Source organism: Dryobates pubescens, chromosome 8 (assembly GCF_014839835.1).
Source record: "Dryobates pubescens isolate bDryPub1 chromosome 8, bDryPub1.pri, whole genome shotgun sequence".
Lineage (NCBI taxonomy): Eukaryota > Metazoa > Chordata > Aves > Piciformes > Picidae > Dryobates > Dryobates pubescens.
The window spans coordinates 38,440,168-38,465,748 of record NC_071619.1 but is presented as its reverse complement, the minus strand read 5'-3'; the positions used below and the strand labels follow the sequence as shown (position 1 = coordinate 38,465,748).

The window sequence follows — 25,581 nt, the reverse complement described above, 5'->3', positions numbered from 1 at the left end:
TAGTTAGTCATGAGGTATTGGGTGATAGTTTGGACTTGATGACCTCTGAGGTCTTTTCCAACCTTATTGATTCTATGATTCTATGATCTCTAAGCTAGAGATAGTCAGGATGAATGAGATCTTGAAAACACAGGGTATCATTCAACCATTCACAGTAACTGATGAGTCTCATTCTTGCTGAAGCTATTTGGTTGATGCCTTTTTGGCAATTGCTACTGATTTGTGAAAGAAAAAATGCTGCAAAGGAAACATGAAGATGGAAACTTTTATGTTTTAGGAAGGAATGTTTGCTGAAAAGTGCAGTTTGGGGCTGATGACTTGCAGATTTTCAGTAGATATATTTGGTAAATAGTTTAACTCAAAAGCAAAAGGGAACACATTTCTATCCCTGATGAAATGTTTCCTTTACAAATACTTTCTAAAGGGAAATGTTTCACCATTAAATCAACACATCTGACTCTTCAATAGAATGTCTCTCAGAAAAGGGTTAAACAGCCCCAAGTTAGGATGAGAGCTTCTCTCACTTTTGGTTGGGTGTGCTACTTTGGTCTTCAGTACAGCTTGAGTCCTGTGTCCAGTTCTGGGCCACTCAGTTTAAGAAGGACATTGAGACACTTGAGTGTGTCCAGAGAAGGGCAACGAGGCTGGGGAGAGGCCTTGAGCACAGCCCTGTGAGGAGAGGCTGAGGGAGCTGGGGTTGTTTAGCCTGGAGAAGAGGAGGCTCAGGGGAGACCTCATTGCTGTCTACAACTACCTGAAGGGAGGTTGTAGCCAGGAGGGGGCTGGTCTCTTCTCCCAGGTAACCAGCACTAGAACAAGAGGACACAGTCTCAAGCTGTGCCAGGGGAAGTTTAGGCTGGAGGTGAGGAAGAAGTTCTTCCCAGAAAGAGTAATTAATTGCCCATTGGAATGTGCTGCCCAGGGAGGTGGTGGAGTCCCCATCCCTGGAGGTGTTCAGGAGGGGCTTGGATGTGGCATTGAAGCCATGGTTTAGATAGCCATGAGGTGTTGGGTGATTTGTTGGCCTTGATGATCTCTGAGGTCTTTTCCAACCTTATTAATTCTATGATTCTATGCTCCCTGAACAACTGTGTTTTCAAACCTTGTGCCAGCTTTCCAAATTGTTATCACTTTGGATTGTCTTAAAGGGGATATTTCCTTTGTTTCCTTTTAAATCTCCAGCTCTTTACTTTGTCTGCTCAGGCACAAAATCTGTTGTTCACGTAAATCTACCCAGTAGGGATTTATAATGGGTAACCCAGCTGACAGGAAGCTCAGTCAGACACCAGGAGGAAAGAAAGAAAGAAAGAAAAAAGATCAATTCCCCAGGGAGCAGAAAAACCTCTAGACGTGTGTGTGTGTGGAGTGTCTGAACAGGGAGTGGTAGCAGCTGTGCCTAGGCAGAAGAGTGCTGGTAGGAGTAAAGGATGCATACTAATCCCAGCCTGACTCAGTCAGAGCTGTCTCTGAGATGGGGTAAGCTCTGCTTTGAGTCACCAGAGTGATTCAGACTTTTGTGGAGAAAGAAAGTCAAATTCTTTCTGACTGGGAAGGGGTTGGCCTTTTGGTCATCGCTGTGTCAAGTTCACGGATGTGACATCCCAGTCATGACCTCAGTGGCTATCAATGTCTGCAAAAATGCTGCCCTCTCACACTCTCTAGCTTGCCATCTTACTTGAGTGATGGATGCTTCTTTCAAAGGATAGATAAGTTAACTCTGCTTGGCTTGTTTTAGCCTGGGCATAGGGAGAAGAAGGCCTCCCTTGGTCTCTGAGGCTGAGGGAGCTGGGGTTGCTTAGCCTGGAGAAGAGAAGGCTCAGGGGAGACCTTATTGCTCTCTACAACTACCTGAAGGGAGGTTGTAGACAGGTGGGGGTTGGTCTCTTCTCCCAGGCAACCAGCACCAGAACAAGAGGACACAGTCTCAAGCTGTGCCAGGGGAAGTTTAGGCTGGATGCTAGGGAGAAGTTCTTCACAGAAGGAGTAATTGGCCATTGGAATGTGCTGCCTGGGGTGGTGGTGGAGTCACCATCACTGGAGGTATTTGTGCCATGGTTTAGTTAATTAGATGGTGTTGGATGATGGGTTGGACTTGATGATCTCGAAGGTCTTTTCAAACCTGATTAATTCCCTTCCCTTCCCTTCCCTTCCCTTCCCTTCCCTTCCCTTCCCTTCCCTTCCCTTCCCTTCCCTTCCCTTCCCTTCCCTTCCCTTCCCTTCCCTTCCCTTCCCTTCCCTTCCCTTCCCTTCCCTTCCCTTCCCTTCCCTTCCCTTCCCTTCCCTTCCCTTCCCTTCCCTTCCCTTCCCTTCCCTTCCCTTCCCTTCCCTTCCCTTCCCTTCCCTTCCCTTCCCTTCCCTTCCCTTCCCTTCCCTTCCCTTCCCTTCCCTTCCCTTCTCCACTTGTTAACCAGGGCTTATGAGTTGTGCACTCCCAGAATCACCAGTGTAGTAAAAACATTCTTGATGACTGTTGTGGTTTAACCCCAGCCAGCAAGTGGGCACCATGCAGCCACTTGCTCATTCCTTCCTCCTCCCAGTGGAATGAGGAGGAGAATTGAAAACAAACAAACAAAAGTAAAACTTGTGGGTCAAGATATGAACAGTTTAATGATTAAAATAAAAGAAAATCAGCAATAACAACAATTATATAGTACAATAATAATTGCAATGAAAAGGAGAGTGACATAAATCCCAAGAAAAGACAAGTGATTCAGATGCAGTTGCTAGCTACCTGCTGACCAGTGCATGAGCAGTGATCTGTATCTGCTGGACATGACATTCCATGGTATGGAATATCCCTTTGGCTAGCTTGGGTGAGCTGTCCTGGCCATGCTCCCTCCCAGCTTTTGTGCACCTGCTTGCTGCAGAGCATGGGAAACTGAAAAGTCCTTAACTTAGGCAAGGTGCTGCTTAGCAACAACCAAAACATCAGTGTGTTATCAGTGCAATGCTAAATCCAAAACACAGCACTCTCCCAGCTACTAGGAACAAAATTAACTCTATCCCAGCTGAAACCAAGAGAAGGACATAAATTCATGCCATGATTAATAGATGTAATAAATGGAGTTATTGGTTCTTCCTTGAATGCTCTATTCTGCTGCTGTAATCTTGAGTTTTAGAAGAGGCCTCAGATTTCAAAGGCACAACATGTATGGGTCAGAAATGTGGCTTGGAGGCTTGAATGGGTCATGACCTCAGAGAGGCTGGTATTCACTGGTTGTCTAAGCATAAGATATTTGAGACACACAAGTTAAATATGGGGATTCAAATCAGTACTCTGGGGAGAAAATATCATGCACAGTCTGGGTTTAGATGCAGCAAGTTGAAGTTTGCATTTCCCTGCATCTCCCACTTTGAACAAGCCCTTTCAAACTGAAATCTTGTATGTAGAGTACAAGACTTCTTATAGTTAGGATTTCTGGGCTGAAAGACCTGTAGTTATGGATAAAAAATTACCAGAAGTTACCTACCAGTTAACCTACCTCTAATCTGAGCAAAGCAAATGCATCCCCATCTCATATATGCGCCAAGCTACTGACCTCACTTGTTTATCTTTGCCATCAAACCAGTGAGAAGTTCAGACTGGAGGGCATATACAGAATACAGAATTAACCAGGTTGGAAAAGACCTTCAAGATCATCAAGTCCAACCTATCACCCAACACCAACTAAACTATGGCACCAAGGGCCTAATCCAGTCTCTTTTTAAACACTTCCAGTGATGGTGACTCCACCACCTCCCTGGGCAGCCCATTCAAATGGCCAATCTCTTTCTGTGAAGGATTCCTTTCTAACATCACATATATCTCAGTTCCCAGTGTTTGGGAATAAAACATGATTTGTATTCATCTCTGGCCATGAAACTGGCAATGTTTGGTTTACTGGTGGTTGTACATGAGCAGTGGTCTGCTGGAAAAAGGTCCAGGAAAGAGATTGCAGCATCAGCAGTGTGGATGTTGCAGTGATTGCCACAAGAAGATTCTTCTGTAGTTGTGGCTGGTAATTTCAGGTTCATAATGTTTAAGTGATGGGTGGTTTGGGATGGGTTCATTCCTTCTTTTCCTTTCTTTTCCTAGCAGTACAGACGGTGACGTCTGTCCACATGCAAAACTTCTGCTGGTAATGTGTGCCCCAGCATCTGTCTTTGAATTCAATCCAAACTCCAGTGGCAGTAGGGTAGACAGGAGGTTCCCAGACAGTCATGCATTGTTTGAACTTGATGGTGGTTTGCCTTCCCCCAGCACAAAGGGAATAGCTGAACTGATGAATACCAACACAGCAAACTCCTAGGAATGCAGACAAAAGTGTGTCATGACCTCGTGGCCCCTGAAGAGGCTGAGGGAGCTGGGGTTGCTTAGCCTGGAGAAGAGGAAGCTCAGAGAAGACCTTCTTGCTCTCTCCAACTACCTGAAGGGAGGTTGTAGCCAGGTGGGGGTTGGTCTCTTCTCCCAGGCAACCAGCACCAGAACAAGAGGACACAGTCTCAAGCTGCACCAGGGGAAGTTTAGGCTGGAGGTGAAGAGAAAGTTCTTCCCAGAAAGAGTAATTTGCCATTGGAATGTGCTGCCCAGGGAGCTGGTGGAGTCCCCATCCCTGGAGGTGTTCAAGAGGGGATTGGACGTGGCACTTGAAGCCATGGTTTAGTTAGTCACGAGTTGTTGGGTGACAGGTTGGACTTGATGATCTTTGGGGTCTTTTCTAACCTTGTGGATTGTATGATCTGTTTCTCAGAGAGCATTCCCTCTGAAATAAGGTGTCTTGTGTGACTTTCCTCATTCCTCTTCCTTTTTGCCTGAGTCCATTGCCAGGACCAACTCTTTCCTTGTGTCTCCACAGGAAGCAGTCTCACGCTTCCCTGAGGATGAGCAGCTGGCCCGAATTCAAAATGTCATCCAGGAACTCCCACCATCCCATTATAGGTGAGAACAGTTCCACCCAAGTGCTGAGGAACAGCCTGCTGACTCTCAACATAAGGGAACATGAAACAATGCTGGAGTGAATTTCCAGAAGTCAGCCCCCAAAAGCTGTCTCACCATTGCCAAATCTGACAGCAGCTGATCTGTCATTTCAATGTCATTGAACAAACCTTTGCTAGAGACTGCACAAGCTCTCCCCATGACACAGTCTGGCATCCTCCTTCCCTGGGCACTACCTGTGTGGCAGCCTTGGCCAGTGTCCTGAATGAAGTGAGGGGAAGTTCATCTGCTGGAGATGCTTGAGCAAGAGCTAAACTCTCAGCCTTTGCAGCATCCCACTCCCACCCATCCATCTGCCATCTTCTTCACACTCATCATGCTGAGGATTGTTTGGTTCTCACCCCATCCTTGGCCGCCCTAGAACACAGTTGTTCAGGCGCTTGCTGCCATCCCATGCAAAGGATGGTGTGGTAAATCCTCTCCTATGGGGCCTGTTCTGCCACTGTAGACACTGCTCTCCATGAGGAAGGGACAAGTCCTGGGGGCAGGGTTGGGTCTGAGCCTTGCTGCCTGGGTGGGCAGGCATCCAACATTTAACACATTTTTCTCTCTTCATGCAAAACCACTGCAGGACACTGGAATACCTGATCAAGCACCTGACTCACCTGGCCTCCTTCAGCAGCATGACCAACATGCACACAAGAAACCTGGCCTTGGTCTGGGCTCCCAATCTCCTCAGGTACAGCAGCAGAAAGTTCCTTTCATATAGAGCACCAAGTTGAGATCCAAGGGGGTTGCCAGCACCCGAGCCTGCAGACCCATCCCCTGAGGCAAATGCGAAAGCAGAACAACTGAAGGAAACAGAAGAGCAGAGAGAAGTTTCTAAAAGGAGGAAAAAAAATCACTGAAGTTGAATAATCTGAGGTTTTACTTGACAGCATTCAAGGAAGTTTGTGGTTTTATGTGGTGCTTATAAGAAAAAAAGAAGCTGTTGTTTGTGAATCAAGCATGTGGATTTAAAAATGAGGAATTAGCTCATCACAGTGGAACAGAAATGACATTTCTAGCAGTGTCAGGGCTTCTGCAGTGGGGTGGTGAGAGACACCAAGGCTTGTGAGCTAGAGCAGCAGGACAATAATACTGCAGGCTTGAGCAAAAGTGAGATGAGCTCAGTGGTCTTAAGATGGCAAGCTGGTGTCAGATCCCATGCCCACCAGCTAATTTGTCACACTTGCTGTGCCTGGCACTCTGCTGGGAAGAGGCCAGATGGCATGCAGATGGAGGTTTGTATGGTATGTTGTGGAGCAAAGAAGAACAAGAAAAAACAATAGCATCTGGGGGGGGGGGGGGGGGAAAGAAATATTTGGTGTCTTGTTGAATTGCCCTTCCTCATCCATCCCATACCTAGATAGTGAGAGGAATGACCTAAGCATAGAGAGTCCAGGGCAGGATGAGGTCGAAGGCTGAGCTGATGTGGGGAGCCCCAGACTGGCATAGCACAGGCAGGAGGGACATTGGCTAGAGAAGTCCAGGCTTGAGAAGCATTCCTTAGAGAGTTATCTCACCTTTTAAAACCACAAAGTAGGGAGAGCCTACCTCTCCTATGAGGACAGACTGAAAGAGTTGGGGCTGTTCAGTCTGGACAAGAGAAGGCTCCAAGGTGACCTAATTTTGGCCTTCCAGTATCTGAAGGGGGCTACAAGAAGGCTGGGGAGGAACTTCTCAGGATCTCAGGTAGTGATAGGACTAGGGGGAATGGAATGAAGCTGGAGGTGGGGAGATTCAGGCTGGACGTGAGGAGGAAGTTCTTCCCCATGAGAGTGCTGAAGCCCTGGAATGGGTTGTCCAGGGAGGTGGTTGAGGCCCCATCCCTGGAGGTGTTTAAGAGCAGGCTGGATGAGGCTCTGTCCAGCCTGATCTAGTGTGAGGTGTCCCTGCCTATGGCAGGGGGGTTGGAACTGGGTGATCCTTGTGGTCCCTTCCAACCCTGACTGATTCTATGATACTATGATACTGAATATCACAAAGTGGACCTTTACTACTGAGGTATTTTCATTGTAGCCTCAGTCCTTGTAAAAACCACCTAAAATCTGTTTCCTTTCAGTTATTTTTTTCAAAGTACAAGTCTCAGGGAAGAGAAGAAAGCAGCAAGCAATGCAACTGCAGTCTCCTTACAGGGTTATCCTCTTGGCAATGCCCCAAGCTATTATCTAACACACCAGTCATTAACTTTACAAAGGATCCATTGCCTGGAGATAATTTCTTCAGCAACACTTTGGCATGTCAAGATAAGGAATGTTTCTTTGCTGAGAGCAAGAGTGAGAATGTAGAGCTGCTGGGGGTCAGAGAACAGACTACTGGGGTACATGGCAAAGCACTGAAAAATATTGGAGTAGGGAACACCTGAGCAGAGTTCTAAGGGATTTCACTGCGAGGTGATTGAAGCTTCAAGTAGGGCTCCGGAAGCAGCATTTGAAGGCTCCTGTGTTGTCTTTAAAGCTCAGCTTTGAAACAGCTAAAAGAGGAGGAAAGAAGAATGGAACTTGAGAGCCAAAGATTATCTGTTGCTGAAGAACGTTAAAACTAAACAGGGAAAGTAGCACAAGCAGGAAAGAAAATAACAGAGGTGGCAGAGAAAGTGGAGAAAATAATTTTTACAAGAACTAAAGGGCACAGAGAGGATGAGGGCCTGTGAGAGAGTGAGAGCAAGAGGTGGTGCAGCAAGAGTGGGGAAAACATACCTGTTCAAAGTCTTGCACAAAGAAAGCTGGTCTGTCCTTCCTGGAGGCTGTGTGTGTGTCAATGTTGATTACTAGCATACCTCTTTCCTCATGCAGGTCAAAGGAGATTGAGGCAGTTGGCTGCAATGGGGATGCAGCTTTCCTGGAGGTGCGAGTGCAGCAGTTGGTGATCGAGTTCATCCTGAACCATGTGGATCAGATCTTCACCAACAGCAGAAAAGACAGCTCTGCAGAGAACATTGGTAACAACCTCCCTGAACCACTCCATGTGTCACATGCCATGTACTCCATCTCTATCTGTACCCCTTCAACTAAGATTTCAAGCATGTTTCCAGCTCATGTTTTTCATGATCTCACCTGGCTTAACCCTTCCCACACAAAAAAAAGAGATCACTTGATTCCTTTTCAGTCCTGGTCTAAGCTTTCTTTCTAAGCCCATCAGCCACAGCTTCTTTCTAAGCCCATCAGCCATAGCTTCAATTCTTTTCCCAGGCTTCCTCAGTTATAATTCCTCATACTGATGATACCTGCCCTGCAGCCACCATACCCACCCATGTCAGAGGCCACACTCCCACAATAACACTTAAGCTTGTGTTCTAAAACCTGATGATGTATACCTAGGGACATTTTATAAAAGATACTTCTTTTCTGGGCTATCAACAGTTTCCTGAGGTGCTGACTTTGTTATTTAGTGACATGTTTGCTGTCAAAAAGCTTTTAAGACTGAGCAGTGAGAGACCTTAGAATAGAATAGAATTAACCAGGTTGGAAAAGACCTTCGAGATCATCGAGTCTAACCTAACACCCAACACCATCTAATCAACTAAACCATGGCACCAAGCACCCCATCCAGTCTCTTCCTACACACCTCCAGTGGAGGGATGAGCAGGCAGCATCCAACATGATGGCATTCAACAAGTCCAAGTGCCGGGTGCTGCACTTTGGTCACACCAACCCCATGCAGTGCTACAGGCTGGGGTCAGAGTGGCTGGAGAGCAGCCAGACAGAAAGGGACCTAGGGGTACTGATTGAAAGCCAACTGAACATGAGCCAGCAATGTGCCCAGGTGGCCAAGGAGGCAAATCGCATCCTGGCCTGCATCAGGAACAGTGTGGCCAGCAGGAGCAGGGAGGTCATTCTGCCCCTGTACTCAGCACTGGTTAGGTCACACCTTGAGTACTGTGTCCAGTTCTGGGCCACTCAGTTTAAGAAGGACATTGAGACTCTTGAATGTGTCCAGAGAAGGGCAACGAGGCTGGGGAGAGGCCTTGAGCACAGCCCTGTGAGGAGAGGCTGAGGGAGCTGGGGTTGCTTAGCCTGGAGAAGAGGAGACTCAGGGCAGACCTTGTAGCCAGGAGGGAGTTGATCTCTTCTCCCAGACAAGCAGCACCAGAATAAGAGGACACAGTCTCAAGCTGTGCCAGGGGAAGTTTAGGCTTGAGGTGAGGAGAAAGTTCTTCACTGAGAGAGTTGTTAGCCATTGGAATGTGCTGCCCAGGGAGGTGGTGGGGTCACTATCACTGGAGATGTTCCAGAGGGGATTGGACATGGCACTTGGTGCCATGGTTTAGTAGTCATGAGGTCTGTGGTGACAGGTTGGACTTGATGATCTTTGAGGTCTTTTCCAACTTTATTGATTCTATGATTCTATGAAAATCTGGGAAGGTGGGAAGGGACGGAGGGGGGAAGGGACAGAGGGAGGAAGGAAGGAGAAAGGGAAATGTGTGAATCTTGGTGGCTTTGGGGGATGCCTCTTTCACACTGGGGCCTGCACTCCAAAGGCAGCAAGTCTGTGCAGTGCAGCCTTTGACTGCTCAGCACAGCCCCTGCACTGAAATGCACTGAAATGGCTAAGGTTGCTGGGGAGATGAAAGCCTTATCTGCCAAAAAGCCTCTCTCCCTGCACGTGCCACTCCTTTCCCCCCTCTGCAGGAGATGTTTCACTCAAATGAAGACATGAAGCTCTTGCCTTCATCTCTCCTCACCCCAGGCTGGAATGTATTTTCTTTCTTTTCAGAGAGCACATTGGTTGCAAAGAGTCTGACCCTCCCCTCGGCCTCCCTGCCAATGAAGCTGGTGAGCCTGGAAGAAGCTCAGGCACGGAGCCTGTCTGCCTCCCACCCTGCTCGGAAGGAGAGGAGAGAGAACAGCTTGCCTGAAATTGTCCCTGTAACTGGGTCCCTCTTCCACACAGTTGTTGACCTCCCTGACAGCAAGTAAGTGCCCAGAGGAGTGTAAAAGTGGAAACAAAAAAGTGGGGTCTCCCCAGCATGATTGGAAATGAGACTTTTGTTAGTGTGATAACCCCACACCTGCAGCATGATTGTATAGCCACCACCAAGAGAAAATTCTGTGCCCTTCTCAAAAGAGGCACAGCTGCTTCTGGGGAGCATTGCAGTTGCGGGGTTCATAGCTCCACCACTTCTCATCCTTCCATTGGGACAGAACCTCACAGACTTCCTGCAGGAGGAATTAATTTCCCTTGCATCTTTGTGTCAGATTAGGATTTGGTTAAACATGGGTTGAGCGTGGAGCAGGTCTGGACATAGCTCTTCTAAGGGTTCCACCTGCTGGTGGCTGATCCATGGCCTGTTGTGCTTCATCATCATCCATGTTCCTCTGTACTCAGTCAAGCAGCAAGGTGAATGTTCACTCCTAGCATGGAAAGGTATTGACATAGTGCCACCTATGCCTGTGTGAGGAGAAAGAGTCCAATTTCGGCTGAGGTTGCTGCAGTTGTTGGCACTGCTGCCCAGCACAAGTATTTATCTATTGGTCTATCTATCTTTTAATATATGGCCACTCTGCTGTCTGGTTCTGAGAGATTATAGCAGGAGGATCATTAATCTACTGACCCATGAAGCACCAGAGCAAAGATATTTATTTGCACTTGATAAATTAGAGCAAAAAGGAGCCATCCAAAAGGAGTACTGGCAAGAGGACAAGACATGTGGGTGTATTTCTCACCTGAAAAGAACAATCCTATCCCCAACATATTAATCCTCTTTGTAGGACTGGTTTGTGCTCTTCTGAGTACCAATCAGAAGGAAAAGCAGAACTGCAGAGGTAGAAAGCCCATTATGGAATGCGAGACAGGGAGATAAGAGGGTTCTTGCTTTGGTAAAGGGGAGTTTGAAGCGTGAGTCAGAGTGGGTATGTGCAGGAACTGAAACACAACTTCATGCAGTAATATGCATAGAAGAAGACTGTCTTGAGGGTTAGTAGCTTCTTTTTGTTTAAAGTTAGGATTTCCACAGGGACAGGGAACTGGTGTCCCACTTGCTCTGGCAGTTCAGAGAAATTGCTTTAATTCCCTTTCCCCTTCTCCACTTTGATTAGCATACTATACTTGCACATGATCATACAGCACCTATGATTAAAGTAATGTTGGCCTGAGAAACATTAATAGCTGGTTTGTATAAGGGATCCTTTGATTTCTTTTTTTCCATAATTCACCAACAACTAAAAGGCCTGTGAACTTTAAAGGACAGCTTTGTGCACCAAGAAACAGTTCTCTCAGTTCTCTGGAACTTGTCTTGCATTCTGTCATTAAAAGCCTGTTAAAAAGGCAATTTTTCTTCACTCTATTGCGAGATAGTTCCAGCCATGGAAGCCTCTCCTTTCTGGAGACACAAGCATGGCTGATTGCTCACACCTTTGCTGTGGCATGATGCCAGAGCCAGCTCTCTGAAGGGTTGGCTTGGGTGTCTTTCCATCCAATCAGCAACACAGATCAATCACTTACAGAAAAGGAAGAGCTTGTTGTGCAGCTGTGCCTTGCATGCCTTACAACGGAAAGACGTGAGAAAAGAGGGACAGTGTTGGGTGGAGAAGGCTCAGAGGCTTGGGTGGGATATTGAGAAGCTACAAGTCTTTGGGGTTTGCTACCCTCCTCAGCCCTTTTTCCTTCCAGGAGAAAATTATCTACCAAGTCCAAGAAATGGAAGTCGATATTTAACTTGGGCCGCTCTGGCTCAGAATCAAAGTCTAAGCTGAGTCGAAACGGCAGCGTCTTCGTAAGGGCACAGAAGCTCTCTGGTAAGAACACACCCTTTGCTCAAAGGATTTCTCCCTGCAGCTTTCTCCTGCAATACTGACAGCGTGGGACAACCTGTATCTACACGAGAATAGAATAGAATAGAATAGAATTAACCAGGTTAGAAAAGACCTTCAAGATCATCGAGTCCAACCTATCACCCAACACCATCTAATCAACTAAACCATGGCACCAAGTGCCCCATCCACGATGATCTTGAAGGTCTCTTCCAACCTGGTTTTAAAAATTATTATTATTATTATTATTATTATTATTATTATTACTATTATTACTATTATTATCATTATCCTCCAGTCTCTTCCTAAACACCTCCAGTGATGGTGACTCCACCACCGCCGCGGGCAGCACATTCCAATGGCAAATTACTCTTTCTATGAAGAACTTCTTCCTAACATCCAGCCTAAACCTCCCCTGGCACAGCTTGAGACTGTGTCCTCTTGTTCTGTCACAGGTTGCCTGGGAGAAGAGGCCAACCCCCTCCTGGCTACAGCCTCCCTTCAGATAGTTGTAGACAGCAAGAAGGTCTCCCCTGAGCCTCCTCTTCTCCAGGCTAAGCAACCCCAGCTCCCTCAGCCTCTCCTCACAGGGCTGTGCTCCAAACCCCTCCCCAGCTTTGTTGCCCTTCTCTGGACATGTTCCAGCAAGTCAGCATCTCCACTAATACCATTAGGCTTCAGATAGTCTAATGGGCTTGTGTTTGTTGCCTGATTTCCTGCACATCTCATTTTCATATGATGTGAGAAGCACTGTTTCAGGAGGATATGCCAGACAGTTACAGTAAATATTCCATTTTGGTATGTGACAAACAGGCTCCCATTGCCCAGCTGTCAAGCTTGGTGACTAGCAAATGCTATGTAGGTTTGAGTTAGTCATAGTATCATAGTATCAGTCAGGGTTGGAAGGGACCACAAGGATCATCTAGTTCCAACCCCCCTGCCATGGGCAGGGACACCCCACACTAGATCAGCCTGGCCACAGCCTCATCCAGCCTGCTCTTAAACACCTCCAGGGATGGGGCCTCAACCACCTCCCTGGACAACCCATTCCAGGGCTTCACCACTCTCACAGTGAAGAACTTCCTCACGCTTCCAGCCCAGCCAGCCTCTGGCTCACAACGTAACTTACATGGCACTGGGTGAAGGGCTGTCCTTCCAGCAAAGAGTATTAAAGAACCAACTGTATTCAGTGTCTTTGTGAAAAACAAGGTGACAAGAGTCCCTATTGCTCGAAGCTCTCAACAGAGTGAGGAAAGTGATTTCTCTTGCAGATTTTGAGAGAGAAGTTGTCTTTTCTCTTGGCTGTAATCCCAAGTTCTAGCCTCTGCTGAGCAGCAGTGTCTTAAACATTCAGCTTCCTAGAAATTCACATTGGCAGTGCGAGTTCCCAGCATTCAGAAATGATGACTCAAGTTTGGAAGATCATGAAGTTGACTGAAAAGCAATCACAGTTTCTAACAGAAAGCATATCCTTTTTTTTACCTGCTTTCATCTAGAAGTATCTCAGGTTGACGCGGCCCAGATTTTTCTTAGTGCCTCCAAATCAAATCTCCATTTCTCCCAATCCTTCTTAAAAAGGTGATAAAGGGCAAATTATTTTAGATAATCTTAGAATCATAGAATCAATAAGGCTGGAAAAGACCTCAGAGATCATCCCAAGTTTTTCATTAGATGCATTATCATTAGTTTCTATCAATAAAATAAGTCTGGGCCCGGTCCCCAAACCAAGAATCAACTGAAATGGCTGCTCGTGGCTTGTAAGGGACAGTCCTTTCCATGAGACAGTAATGATCCCTGTCCCTTGGTTCATTCCTGGAGAAAAGGAAGCTCAGGGAATCATAGAGTCATAGAATCAATAAGGTTGGAAAAGACCTCAGAGATCATCAAGTCCAACCTGTCACCCAACACCTCATGACTAACTAAACCATGGCACCAAGTGCCACATCCAGTCCCCTCTTGAACACCTCCAGGGATGGGGACTCCACCACCTCCCTGGGCAGCACATTCCAATGGGCAATTACTCTTTCTGGGAAGTTCTCCTCACCTGCAGCCCAAACTTCCCCTGGCACATCTTGAGATTGTGTCCTCTTGTTCTGGTGCTGGTTGTCTGGGAGAAGAGACTAACCCCCACCTGGCTACAACCTCCCTTCAGGTAGCTGTAGAGAGCAATAAGGTCTCCCCTGAGCCTCCTCTTCTCCAGGCTAAACAATCTTGTGACTCCAGGAGCTGGCATTGGAAGGAGCATTACCAAACACTGCAAAACTTGAAACAGTTAACACTGGCAACATCACCTACCACCACATATAAGAGAAGCTGTATGTGGATCAGAACTGCTTGACCTAGCTCTTTTGGACCCCTTCCTCCCCCAGTGTTTTTGTGTTTACAGATGGCCTTACATATGATGCCCATGGCAGACCTCAAAATAGCTCTCCATCTTATTTTGATCATGGGATCACCTGCTCAAATTGGATAAGGAATTCTGTCCAGAAATAATGCTATCTCAAGGATGCCCAGGAATGCCTGGGGCACAGTGATCATGGAGAGCAAGCCTTGTTCCAAGCCCACCCAGTGCTGTGTGACAGGAAGCTGTACATTTTCACCAGCAGAAAGGCACAACTGTGTGCAGAGATTTAGGCACTGAGGCAGTGCTTTTGAGAAGCAGTACTTTAGTGCTGCTCTGTATTTCCATCTGCTTTTTGCTTACAGCCTAATGTGAGGAAACAGCTGAACCTGCTGTTGAGACTCAGTACATTCTTTTACACTCTGTGTCCATGCACCTGAGCCTGCAAGCCAAATAAAATGCAAGCTTCACAGCTTGAAGTCTGTTCCTCTGGGTAAGCAGAGACAGTGCTCAAAACATCATGCCATATGAGTGTAAAAGGTAGCCAGGACTCCATATAAATGCCACAAATAGCTGGAGCTACTCCTGTGCCCATGTGAAAGTCAGTACCAGAAGCCTTAATTATATGACAGCCAACAAGCTTGCTCACATTCTGCCTTACCTACTTTGTGCAACACTGTACACAGCAAACTACGCTCCCAGACATTTTCCAGAGCTCCACAGACCCTTTTTGGGACTGCCAGAGGCTAACTTGGCCTCCCAGCTAGCTACCTCCCCCCTCCATGTCCCCTTTTCAGGGCAGCTGGCAGCAGCTACGTGCTTCCAAAACCTCACAGGAGTAGGCTTGTAGAGTGGTGACAAGGAGTGACTTGCTTCTGGACAATCAAGTCCAGTGAGGATGACTGGGAAAATAGGCTGCTTACTGCCCTCATCAATTTCCTGCTGCCTTGCTGGAGGCAAGGTATGCTCAGGCCAGCAAAAGACCCTGGGAGTGCAGCACAAAAATAACTCACCATTTGCTATCAGGAAGGTGACAAGGTGTTTATGTCAATTCAGTTAAAAAGTCCCCACAGCCAACAGTATGCCTCCACTTGGGGAGGGTGGTGGCACATAATAGCTCTGGGGGTGCTTAACTGCTTCACAGTGGAGATGGTGTTGACTGGTCGGGTTAAGTATAGCTCTCCACATGTCCAGCAGGTGCAAAGCTGTTGTTAGCACTAGCAGATCCCCAGCTGTGTGGACAAGTGTTGTGGGTAATAAGGCACATGGTGTGGCTACAGAGGGGGGGAATGCTTGGGAACAGCAAATAACTCTGCTGCCTGCCTGGCGTGCTGCTCTAGCGGCAGCATTTGGTCTTTGTGGGCTGAAACCTGCAAAGCCTCAGAATCTGAAGCCTCCTTCTGAAACCCATTTTTCCACAGAGAAAGCAACTATTCGGCCTGCCAAGAGCATGGATTCGCTGTGTTCCCTGCCAGTGGAAGGTGAGACACCAGTAGCCTGATACAGTAAGGGGGCAGGGTTGCCTCTCTGCATTCTCAGCTTGCCCCCATGCTTGCGTGAAGGCGCTTGGGGGCTGTTTCTTTGCTTATCTCACCATGCTGTGTATCTTTGGACTCTTATGCTACAGCTGCTGACATGTGCCCCCATCTTTATGGGCATGTGTATTTTTTTTTACTCTTTTCTTTGTCTTCTATAGACTCACAGAATCATTTCAGTTGAAAAACAACTTTAACATTCATGAATTCATAGAATAGGGGAGTTGGAAGGGACCTTAAATATCATCTAGTCCCAACCCCCAGGCCATGGGCAGGGACACCCTCCACTAGACCAGGTTGCTCAAGGCATCATCCAACCTAGCCTTGAACACCTCCAGGGAGGGGTCATCCACAACCTCCTTGAGCAACCTGTTCCAGTGTCTCATCACCCTTACTGTAAAGAATGTCTTGCTGATATCTAGTCTAAATCTGCCCTCCTCCAGCTTCAATCCATTCCCTCTTTGTCCTATCACTACAAGCACTTGTAAAACATCCCTTCCTGGCTTTCTGGAAGGCCACTATAAGGTCCCAGCTGAACAGCCCCAGCTCTCTCAGCCTACCTCCATAAGGGAGGCACCCCAGCCTTCAAATAATTTTCATGGCCTCCTCTGGACCCACTCCAGCAGTCTGATGTCCCTCCTATGCTGGGGGCATCAGGTCTGGACACAGTACTCCAGGTGGGGTCCCAGGAGAGCAGAGTAGAGAGGGAGAATCACCTCCCTCATCCTGTTGGTTACACTACCCTTGATGCAGCCTAGGACAGGGTTTGCTTTCTGGCCTGCAAGCACACATTGCTGGCTCATGCTGATCATGGAGTCTATGGTGTATGCACCTGAGAGTTACCTCAGTGCCTCTCTGCATCTGTATTAGCAGAGGGATTGCTTTGGTTTCATTCCGGGCACAAAATTCCCATTCTTTAGTGACAGGCAAATAAAGCCTGGAGCTATGATCTTTGTGGGCAATGCCCTAGACTTGGCTGCACCTGATTGAAGGGCCTCTAATAAAAGTCTCAGGTGATTTCCACTGCACAGCATCCTATCCAGCCCTGCCTGCCCAGTTTGAAGCAGGCCCCGGGGCTAAAGCCTGGAAGACCTTCATTGTCTGCTGTCCCCATCTCTCTGGGGAAATGTAGGTGCTCATCAGGGCAGGACTCATCCCTGAAGGGACTGGAGAGGGCTCCTCACACAGGAAGGTTGTTTACTAATGCTTTACCTCCCGCTGAGTTGCTCCTATTTTCCCACCTCTAGGGGAGGATGAAAAGAGCAGATTCAAACGGGCAGTGACTACTGGAGGCTTTTTCGTTCCTGTGATGAAGATACGGACAGGAGGCACAGGCAGCTCGTATGACCTCAGCAAGGAGAACGAGTGGGAGCGGGAAGGATCTGCCATGGGGGCCAAAGGAAGCTCAGAGCTGAGTGGGGAGAAAGGTCTTCCCCGGCCACTGCAGGCAAAGTCGCCCCCTGAGCAGCTGAAGGTTTTCCGGGGAGCGGAGGACGCTGAAAATGAGCAGACTTCCCCCAAAGGGGGTCGCATGTTCTACACCTCTGAAACGGCTGCCAAGTCAGGCTTCCCGAGCAGCCTCTTTCCCTTGGAGGCTTCCCCTCGTCACCAGAGGAAAGCCCTGAACATCTCAGAGCCTTTTGCTGTCTCTGTTCCCCTGAGGGTATCTGCAGTCATCAGCACCAACAGCACGCCTTGCCGTGTGCCAGCCAAGGAGAAGCTTTCCCTTTCCAGCCTGGAGGAGCTGTCCTCTCTGGTGGCTGAGAGCACGAACCCCGCTGCCCTGGAAGCAGGGACTTACACCAAGACAGAGCAGGTGCCAGAGCAGAAAGAAAGACAGCCAGGGCCTGCCCTGCCAGCAGCACCATCCAGAGGTAAAAGTGCGTTAAGGGGTGGGATGTGGAACTTCTGTGAGGCTACCGAAGGTGCCCTGCAGCTCAGTGGTGTGGAGGTTGCTCCAGCCTGCTCTTGTGGCAGGAATGGGACTAAGCTATAGCAGGGTGGGTGTTGACAGCAGCAGGTCAGGCTGGTGTTTGTTGCACTAATGAGACTGGGGAGGTGGGTGGTCTCCCAGCAACCTCCTGCCGTGCCCAAAGGCAGCTCTTTAACTCTGTTAGTTGGCATTGGGTTGAAACAGCAGTGCTTGGTGTCAGAGCACGTTTTCAGACACAAGTTCTAACATTGCTCATTTGTCTTTCTGATCCAGGCTCTCACCCTGAGGAGCTGGTGTCAGCCAGGAAACCTGAATCCTTAGAAAGTCCACAGCCAGCAGCAGAAAATCAGGAGACATTAAATGGGCAAAGCAGCTGCACAAGCAAGACCAGCAGCCCCCAGCAAGCCTTGGAAGAGAGTCCTGCCTTGGAGAAAACAGCAGCCTCAGAGCCTCATACAGGAGAGCACCCTGCAAACGAGGCAGAGCAAGAACAGCTCAAGACAAAGGATATCTCCTCAGGAGGAGGATGTGGCCAGCAGGAGATTGAGCCAGCTAAGACAGAAGAAGGGTCACACTTAAGGGATGTGGTAAGGAAGAAGGCATGAGAGAAAAGAAAGGGGACAACGTGGTGGTGCTGAATGGGAGGTTGTTTAAAGCTTCGTTGTGTGTCCTTAGTCATGAAAACTCAGCCTGTGACCTAAGCTAAGCAGGGCCAAGAGCTGACTGTGTACTGATTTCACTGCTGTCCATATGACCTTCTGGTCACTTACCTTTACACAACTACCTACTGTCCTATCTTAGACTTCCTTGCATGTAACTGCATGACTGCAGTCAGTATGATCTGTCTACTCAGACTCTCCAGATGTGATACTGTACATAGAATAGAATAGAATAGAATAGAATAGAATAGAATAGAATAGAATTAACCAGGTTGAGATCACCAAGTCCAACCTGTCACCCAACACCATCTAATCAACTAAACCATGGCACCAAGCACCCCATCCAGACTCTTCCTAAACACCTCCAGTGATGGTGACTCCACCACCTCCCCAGGCAGCACATTCCAATGGCCAATTACTCTTTCTAGGAAGAATTTCTTCCTAACATCCAGCCTAAACCTTCCCTGGCACAGTTTGAGGCTGTGTCCTCTTGTTCTGGTCCTGGTTGCCTGGGAGAAGAGACCAACCCCCACCTGGCTACAACCTCCCTTCAGGTAGTTGTAGACAGCAAGAAGGGCTCCCCTGAGCCTCCTCCAGGCTACACAACCCCAGCTCCCTCAGCCTCTCCTCACAGGGCTGTGCTCCAAACCCCTCCCCAGCTTTGTTGCCCTTCTCTGGACACCTTCCAGCAACTCAACATCCTTCCTAAACTGAGGGGCCCAGAACTGGACACAGGACTCAAGGTGTGGCCTAACCAGTGCAGAGTACAGGGCACAATGACTTCCCTGCTCCTGCTGGCCACACTGTTCCTGATACAGGCCAGGATGCCATTGGCCTTCTTGGCCCCCTGGGCACACTGCTGGCTCATGTTCAGCCTACAATCAATCAGTACCCCCAGGTCCCTTTCTGCCTGGCTGCTCTCCAGCCACTCTGACCCCAGCCTGTAGCCTGTTCAGATGTCTGAGAATTTTGGCCCATGGTCTCTGAGTTCCTCTTGTACTTTTGCTGTCCCATTTGTCCTGCACAGTCTGAACATTTGAGGGGGTTTGTTTGATTTTTTTTCCCCCCTTCCATTCTCTAAAAAAAAAGATCATTATTTTTGCCTCCTCTGTATTTCTAGTGAAGCTATTCCTCCAAGTTTCTTACAGCAATACTCATCTCTGGACAGCTATTTAAAGCCTCTTGGCATAGCTCCCTGGTAGATTATTCATCCCAGTTCATGTGCAGTTTTGGGAATGTAGGTCCTCTGGTGAGGCCAAGCAAGCCTGAATGGGAAGAGAGGAGAAACAGGCAGAGACATTCCAGCTCCTCATTCACCTCACTCTTTCAGTACATCTGTCCAGATCTCATTTTGGCTGCAGCTCAGATCTTCTCCATAAACCTACTTGTTTAGAGATGTATTTCCTTCCTTGTACTTGCAGCAGTCACTGTGTGTGCACCCATGAGTGTGTGCATCCAGAAGCCTCTCTATCCTAAGAGGGCTGCTTGGGGACTGTGGTGGTTTGAGCCTTAACTGGGACTTAAGAGCTCAGATGGTGGCAAGGCTGAGAATCCCTCCCCTGCTCCCCCCTCCTCTTTCCTCATTCCCAATAGAAAGGGAAGGAGCAAATCCACCAAGAAATAATTTGGATTTGGCTTGGAAGTAGAGAGGTAAAGAATTTTCTTTAAACAGTATATAGATATAGATATAGGTATAGATATACAGATATAGATATATAACAATAACAGATAGGGTTCACAAGGGTAAGGAACAAGGATAGATGGGGAAAAAAAGAAATATGAAAGACAAAACCAGTCCTTTGGAGAGGTGTGGATGTAGCAGGGAGAAGGATCAGGCCTGACCACGTGGCAGAGAAGCAGGGAGCCAGCGGCAGTCCTTGTCCAGGCAAAGGCAGGGGCCAAGAGAGCTAATGGCTGCAGTGTCCTCCTTTTGATAGGCTTGCTGGACAAGGAGGGAGAGTGGAACAGACTAACTTAGTTTCCCAGGGGGCAACCACCCTCCAGGGAGGGTAAAGCTCTCACAAACCCTCCCACTCTTGCTTTCAGGATGGGTGTAACCCATCACAGGGACAATTAAAAGATTTTTTACTGGTATGTTGTGAGCTGCTTGTTCATAGTATTACTTCTATTTTTCAGCCTGAGGAGGACTCTGCAAATGCCCTTCTGGAACCATTGTGGCCAGAGATACAGCAGGAACTGAAAATCATCGAACCTGAAGAAGAGCTCTCGCTCTTGCCAACAGCTGTCCCCAGGATGGGCCTAATTTCTGAATCCCCTTCTTCAGTACAAACAGGGAGTTCATCCTCTGGCCCAGGGCAGAGTCCAACATTATTGGAGCAGAAATCTACAAGCAAAACACCACAGACTGCAACTCAGATGCCTTTATTTGGTGCCACCAACATGGAAAGACAGGACAGCCTCCCTAACTGTCAGTCTGATGTGGTTGCACAGCAGAGCTGTGCTTCAGCCCTGCCCAGACTGGGTCCTCTTCTGAGTGGCACAGCTGCATCAAAGAACCACCACCCAGTGGTGAACAGCAGGAGTGAATGTCTCACTCCTCCCCTGGACTGGAAGCTTCATAGTCAATCAGAATTTAATGTTTCCCCAAGTGATGAATTTCCTTGCTCCAAAGAAGCATGTTCAGATTCAGGGAGAGAAAGAGATAGGACTTGCCAGCTGCAGGAAAAAGATGGCCTTTCCAGAGTCCAGACTCAGAGGGAAAAGCCTGAGGTAATGACTGATGATGAAAGGGACACATTCTCCTCCAAGGCACTGAGTGGAGCTGGAATCCAGGAGCTGAAGGAGGGCAATGTTGTTATCAGAACCCATGACGCTGGTGACCAGGATGATGAGGATACATGGACAGATAATGTGCAGGGCTTAGAACTTGTGGAGCCCTGGGAGGATCACCAGTGGGTTACAAGTCCACTCCACTCCCCCACCTTTAAGGACATTCAGGAGAAGATGATACAGGGGTTTCAGCCACAGAGCCAGAGAGCAGAGACAGGCCTCTCTCTGAGACCACGCTTCAGTCGCAGCCTCTCCCTGGACAGCAAAGACACAGTGATGAGTCTGTGGACTATCCCTTTCTCTTTCATAGATGCCACTGACCAGCAGCAACCATGCAGTGACATTCTGCCAGTGACTTGTGAGCTGCCCAAAACACAACCCATTCCCCCCTCTAGTCTGTGCAAATCTAAGCAAGATGAGAATGACACATATCCTCCAGAAGAACCTTTGAAACCCGAGGAGCTGAGGTACCCCCTCAGCAGAGAGGAAGCACCAGCTAAGAAAGAAAGGCCCTCCAGAATCCCTCTTTCAGAGCCAGGGGAAAAGAAAGTGGCTGTGAGTGAAGAAAATCCTTGGAGCTCAAAGCCTGAGCTGTCTTTACAATACAAAAATAGTCCAAGAAGTTTGTCACAGTCAAAGAATACCAAGGAGGAGTTATCCTTATCTCAGGACACTGCCCTGGGAGGAGAGACTGCTACCAAAGCACCATGCTCTGCCACTGACTCACAGCTGAACAATAAGAGTGAAGAAACACCTCGCAAGCTGAAGACTAGGCCATCATCCCTCAACTTGGACTCACTCCTTCCAGCCCCAGATTTCTTCACATTTGATAGCCTGTCCAAGCCCTCTGCCCCTGGGAACCTCCTGTATGGACAGAAAGAAGTAAAATGCAGTGATTCTGTCCCATCCCTGCCGACTGCCTGCCCTGCTGCCCACAAAGGTGTTTCCTGGGGGTCCCATTTCAATGCCCACATGGATCTAGACTTGGACTATCTGGCAGTGGCCCACGCCACCACCGGCCGCCGTAACTCTGCCCCTGTCAGCGTGTCAGCAGTTAGGACCTCCTTTATGATCAAGATGTGCCAGGCTAGAGCAGTGCCTGTGATACCACCCAAGATTCAGTACACCCAGATCCCCCAGCCCCTGCAGGCTCAGAATGCCACTCCATCAGCTGAAAAGAAGGAAGCAGAAGCCAAGCAGGCTATCAGGCAGACACAGCGGGTGGCATGGAGTCACCTGGAGGCCCCCAAGAGCCCACTGACAGAGAAGAAAACCAAGGCAGAGAAAGAAAACAGTGACCCAGCTCAGAAGGACTCACCCTGTCCTTGGCACAGCAGCCTTGGCTCTCCACTGGAGCCTTCTCAGAGCAGTCATTACCCTGCTCTGGACGCCCCAGTTCTGCGCCGAAAACGCACCTCTGAGGGGGAGACAGCTGGAGACAACCCACAGTCCTCAAAGATGGAGAGGCCGTCGGGGTTCTCCAAGCCTTCCTATCGATCTAGGCCCGGGAGGCCCCAGAGTCTGATTCTCTTCAGTCCCCCTTTCCCCATTATAGACCACCCCTCCTCTTCAGCAGACTCTAGGGTGATGTTATCACCCATAAGAAGCCCCACTCAGCCCACCTCTTCAGGTTCCATTTGTGGCGATCTGTCCGAGACGTCGCGGGCAACGCCCGAGGGAGTGACGCTGCGGAACAAAATGACCATTCCCAAGAATGGGCAGAGGCTGGAGACTTCTACCAGCTGCTTTTACCAGCCTCAGAGGCGCTCTGTGATTCTGGATGGACGAAGTGGGAGGCAGATCGAATAGCAGCCTGCTCCTGTTACTCCTTTCCTGTGGTTGATGGCATTGGGAGCGTTCGAGACCAACTCTGTTGCCATTTTGCTACTGTTTGGTGCAAGATGGACCCAAATCCTTTCAGCTTTCTGCAAAGCATTTTGTTATGGAGGGTCACAGTCTCTTTGTCTTGCTTTTCCTTCCCTTTTCTCACCCCTGCTTACTCCCTCACTGTCTGCCTTTTTGTCTGTTTTTGTGTAAGCCAGTCCCAGGGAACTTGCATTTTTTCATGTTTACTGATAACAAGCCCTGTGAAAGTCTCCTCTTCCCTATGGAAAAAGAAAAGAACAAATAAATCTGGGTATAAATAGATAATAGGCCTGGGAGGAAACACTGTTTCAAAGCCTTGCAGCCCAGGGCACAATATCTGCTGATGGAGGTAAGTCCAGATGTTTGGGATCTCCTTCCTTTGCTTCCCAGCCACCAGTGAAGGACCACGACTATCCATCTCAATTGTCTGGTGTAGGCAGTGTAAATAAACAGTGCAGGAGGCTGGGGAAACCTGAAGAGGAAGATCACAGAATCATAGAATCATAGAATCCACAAGGTTAGAAAAGACCTCAAAGATCATCAAATCCAACCTATCACCCAACACCTCATGACTAAACCATGGCACCAAGTGCCATGTCCAATCCCCTCTTCAACACCTCCAGGGATGGTGACTCTACCACCTCCCTGGGCAGCACATTCCAATGGCCAATTACTCTTTCTGGGAAGAACTTTCTCCTCACCTCCAGCCTAAACTTCCTCTGCCACAGCTTGAGACTGTGTCCTCTTGTTCTGGTGCTGGTTGCCTGGGAGAAGAGACCAACCTCCACCTGGCTACAACCTCCCTTCAGGTAGTTGTAGACAGCAATAAGGTCTCCCCTGAGCCTCCTCTTCTCCAGGCTAAGCAACCCCAGCTCCCTCAGCCTCTCCTCACAGGGCTTGTGCCCTATGATAATTCTGCCATGAGCAAGTCACACAAGGTGTGAGACATTCAAGGATGGTCCAGCAACAAACATAAGACGTGAAGGCGCTGCCTTCAGCTCTTGTCCCTGCATCAAAGATATGCTCTTTCCAGCATGTGCAAGGGCTGGAACCAAAGTCACTGGGCAGGAAACACCTAGCTGTTCTTCTGATCTTCCAAGTCCTGCTCATGGGTTTTGGTGTGCTCAGCCACACCTTCCTTGGGCTGACAAGATCTGTGTGGCTGGGGAATGAGTGTGCAGTGGCTGTCCAGTGGTAGAGGCTTCTTAGGCCGATATCAGTGAAAGCAAAGAGGTGCTCATAACAAGGGCCAGTATCAACTGTTTTCACCATTGCTTGAAGCCAGATGACACCTCTGCAACGATCTTCAGCTGTGCTCCATGCTACCAACAACAGAGAAAAGCAAATGAATCTTCTGATCTGCATGTCCTTAGGCTATTGCTGGCTTGCACCCTGCCTGACGTATCTCTGACCCTTGGTCTTTCATTGCCACTGTGTGGCATAGCCCCAGGTGCTTCTTTTAAACTTCCTCCCCCTGTGATTTTACCCTTTTTCTCTGAGAGCATGTCTGGTTGTCATCTCCTTGGCCCTCACTGCTTTCCAATTGATTCAGAATATGGTAATGAGGGTGGGGCTGCAGAACAGATTACAAACAATATGTTTTGAGAGGGGGACTTGGAGGGTGGCAGAGCAGTGGAACAGGCTGCCCAGAGATGTTGTGGAGTCTCAGTCTCTGAAGGCATTAAAAACCCACCTGGACATGTTCTTGTGTCATTTGCTCTAGGCTATCTTGCTCTATGAGATGACCTTTAGAAGTCCCTTCCAATCCCTACCATTCTGAGATTCTCTCTGTGTGTGTGTGAGAGGCTGCTCATGTAAGCAACATCTGCCACAGAAATAGAACCAAAGCTTCTTTTTGAAAGCTTCTAACTCTACATCCAGCACTGGCTCATCAATTGCCTGTTATACGACCACAGGCAATTGCAAAGTCAGGCACAGCCCATGTTGTTGCCCAGTTGCTGTTAAGTGTCACTAGTGACTACAGAGGAGACAGGAACACAGGTGTTGCTGCTTGCACTGAGGCTGCCCCTTCAATGGTGCTTGCAGGGAGCATAACTGATGGAGATGTCTGAGCCTGTAGGCCTGCAGATGGGTATTATGGTCCATAATTCAAGCAGTAACTGAGCATCTGGTAGGAAGCGTGACAGCCACTGAGCATCAGTCAGAATTTCTCAGTGGCTGTATGTTTAATTGTTTTGTTGTGCTTTGTTTTGCTTTGCTTTGCTTTTTGTTTTTAAGGACTGTCATTTTCAGTTTGTTAGCAAACTCAACCCATGGTCTGTGCTGTATGTACCACCTAATTACTGTCATTGTGGCTGGAGAGCCCAGAGCCCATATGGTGCTTTCTCTGCACTCTTTGATTGCCAAAGTGGAAAGATGACGCTGTACTTTTGAGAAGTTCTGGAGCCACAAGATGCAAGGGAGGTATCTGCAGCAGAATTTCCTCCTACCATAGCCAAAGGGAGTGGGATAAAACTAGAAGGATTTTCCAGGTCACCAGTTTCAGTCTTTGATCCTCCCCACTATAATCCTTCCTCACTGAGAGGGAACAGAGCTGGCAACCAAGTCTGTGCTGTCAGCTTCGTTGAGGGAAGACCAGACAAGAGCCTGCAGTTCTCCTTGGGGTCCATGTTGTCTCATGGCTCTCAGCCTATGCTTACCTGGGCAAGCTGTGGCCAGCAGGTCCAGAATCACAGTATCACAGTATCACAAAGGTTGGAAGAGACCTCAAAGATCATCGAGTCCAAC

At 48.4% G+C, this 25,581-nt stretch overlaps 1 protein-coding gene across 1 annotated transcript in view; it reads left to right on the top strand.

The window, feature by feature from the left end:
• The window catches only part of ARHGAP31 (Rho GTPase activating protein 31), an 81,625-nt gene extending 58,801 nt beyond the window's left edge, over positions 1 to 22,824 (top strand). The window contains exons 4-12 of the mRNA XM_054163230.1: positions 4,836 to 4,918; positions 5,547 to 5,654; positions 7,753 to 7,898; positions 9,674 to 9,872; positions 11,570 to 11,694; positions 15,472 to 15,531; positions 16,833 to 17,465; positions 17,792 to 18,105; positions 20,314 to 22,824. Of these exons, the coding sequence (XP_054019205.1) occupies positions 4,836 to 4,918; positions 5,547 to 5,654; positions 7,753 to 7,898; positions 9,674 to 9,872; positions 11,570 to 11,694; positions 15,472 to 15,531; positions 16,833 to 17,465; positions 17,792 to 18,105; positions 20,314 to 22,776 (4,131 nt within the window). The 3' untranslated portion in view covers positions 22,777 to 22,824. The remainder of the gene's footprint in view (positions 1 to 4,835; positions 4,919 to 5,546; positions 5,655 to 7,752; positions 7,899 to 9,673; positions 9,873 to 11,569; positions 11,695 to 15,471; positions 15,532 to 16,832; positions 17,466 to 17,791; positions 18,106 to 20,313) is intronic.
• The last annotated feature ends 2,757 nt before the right edge of the window (positions 22,825 to 25,581 follow it).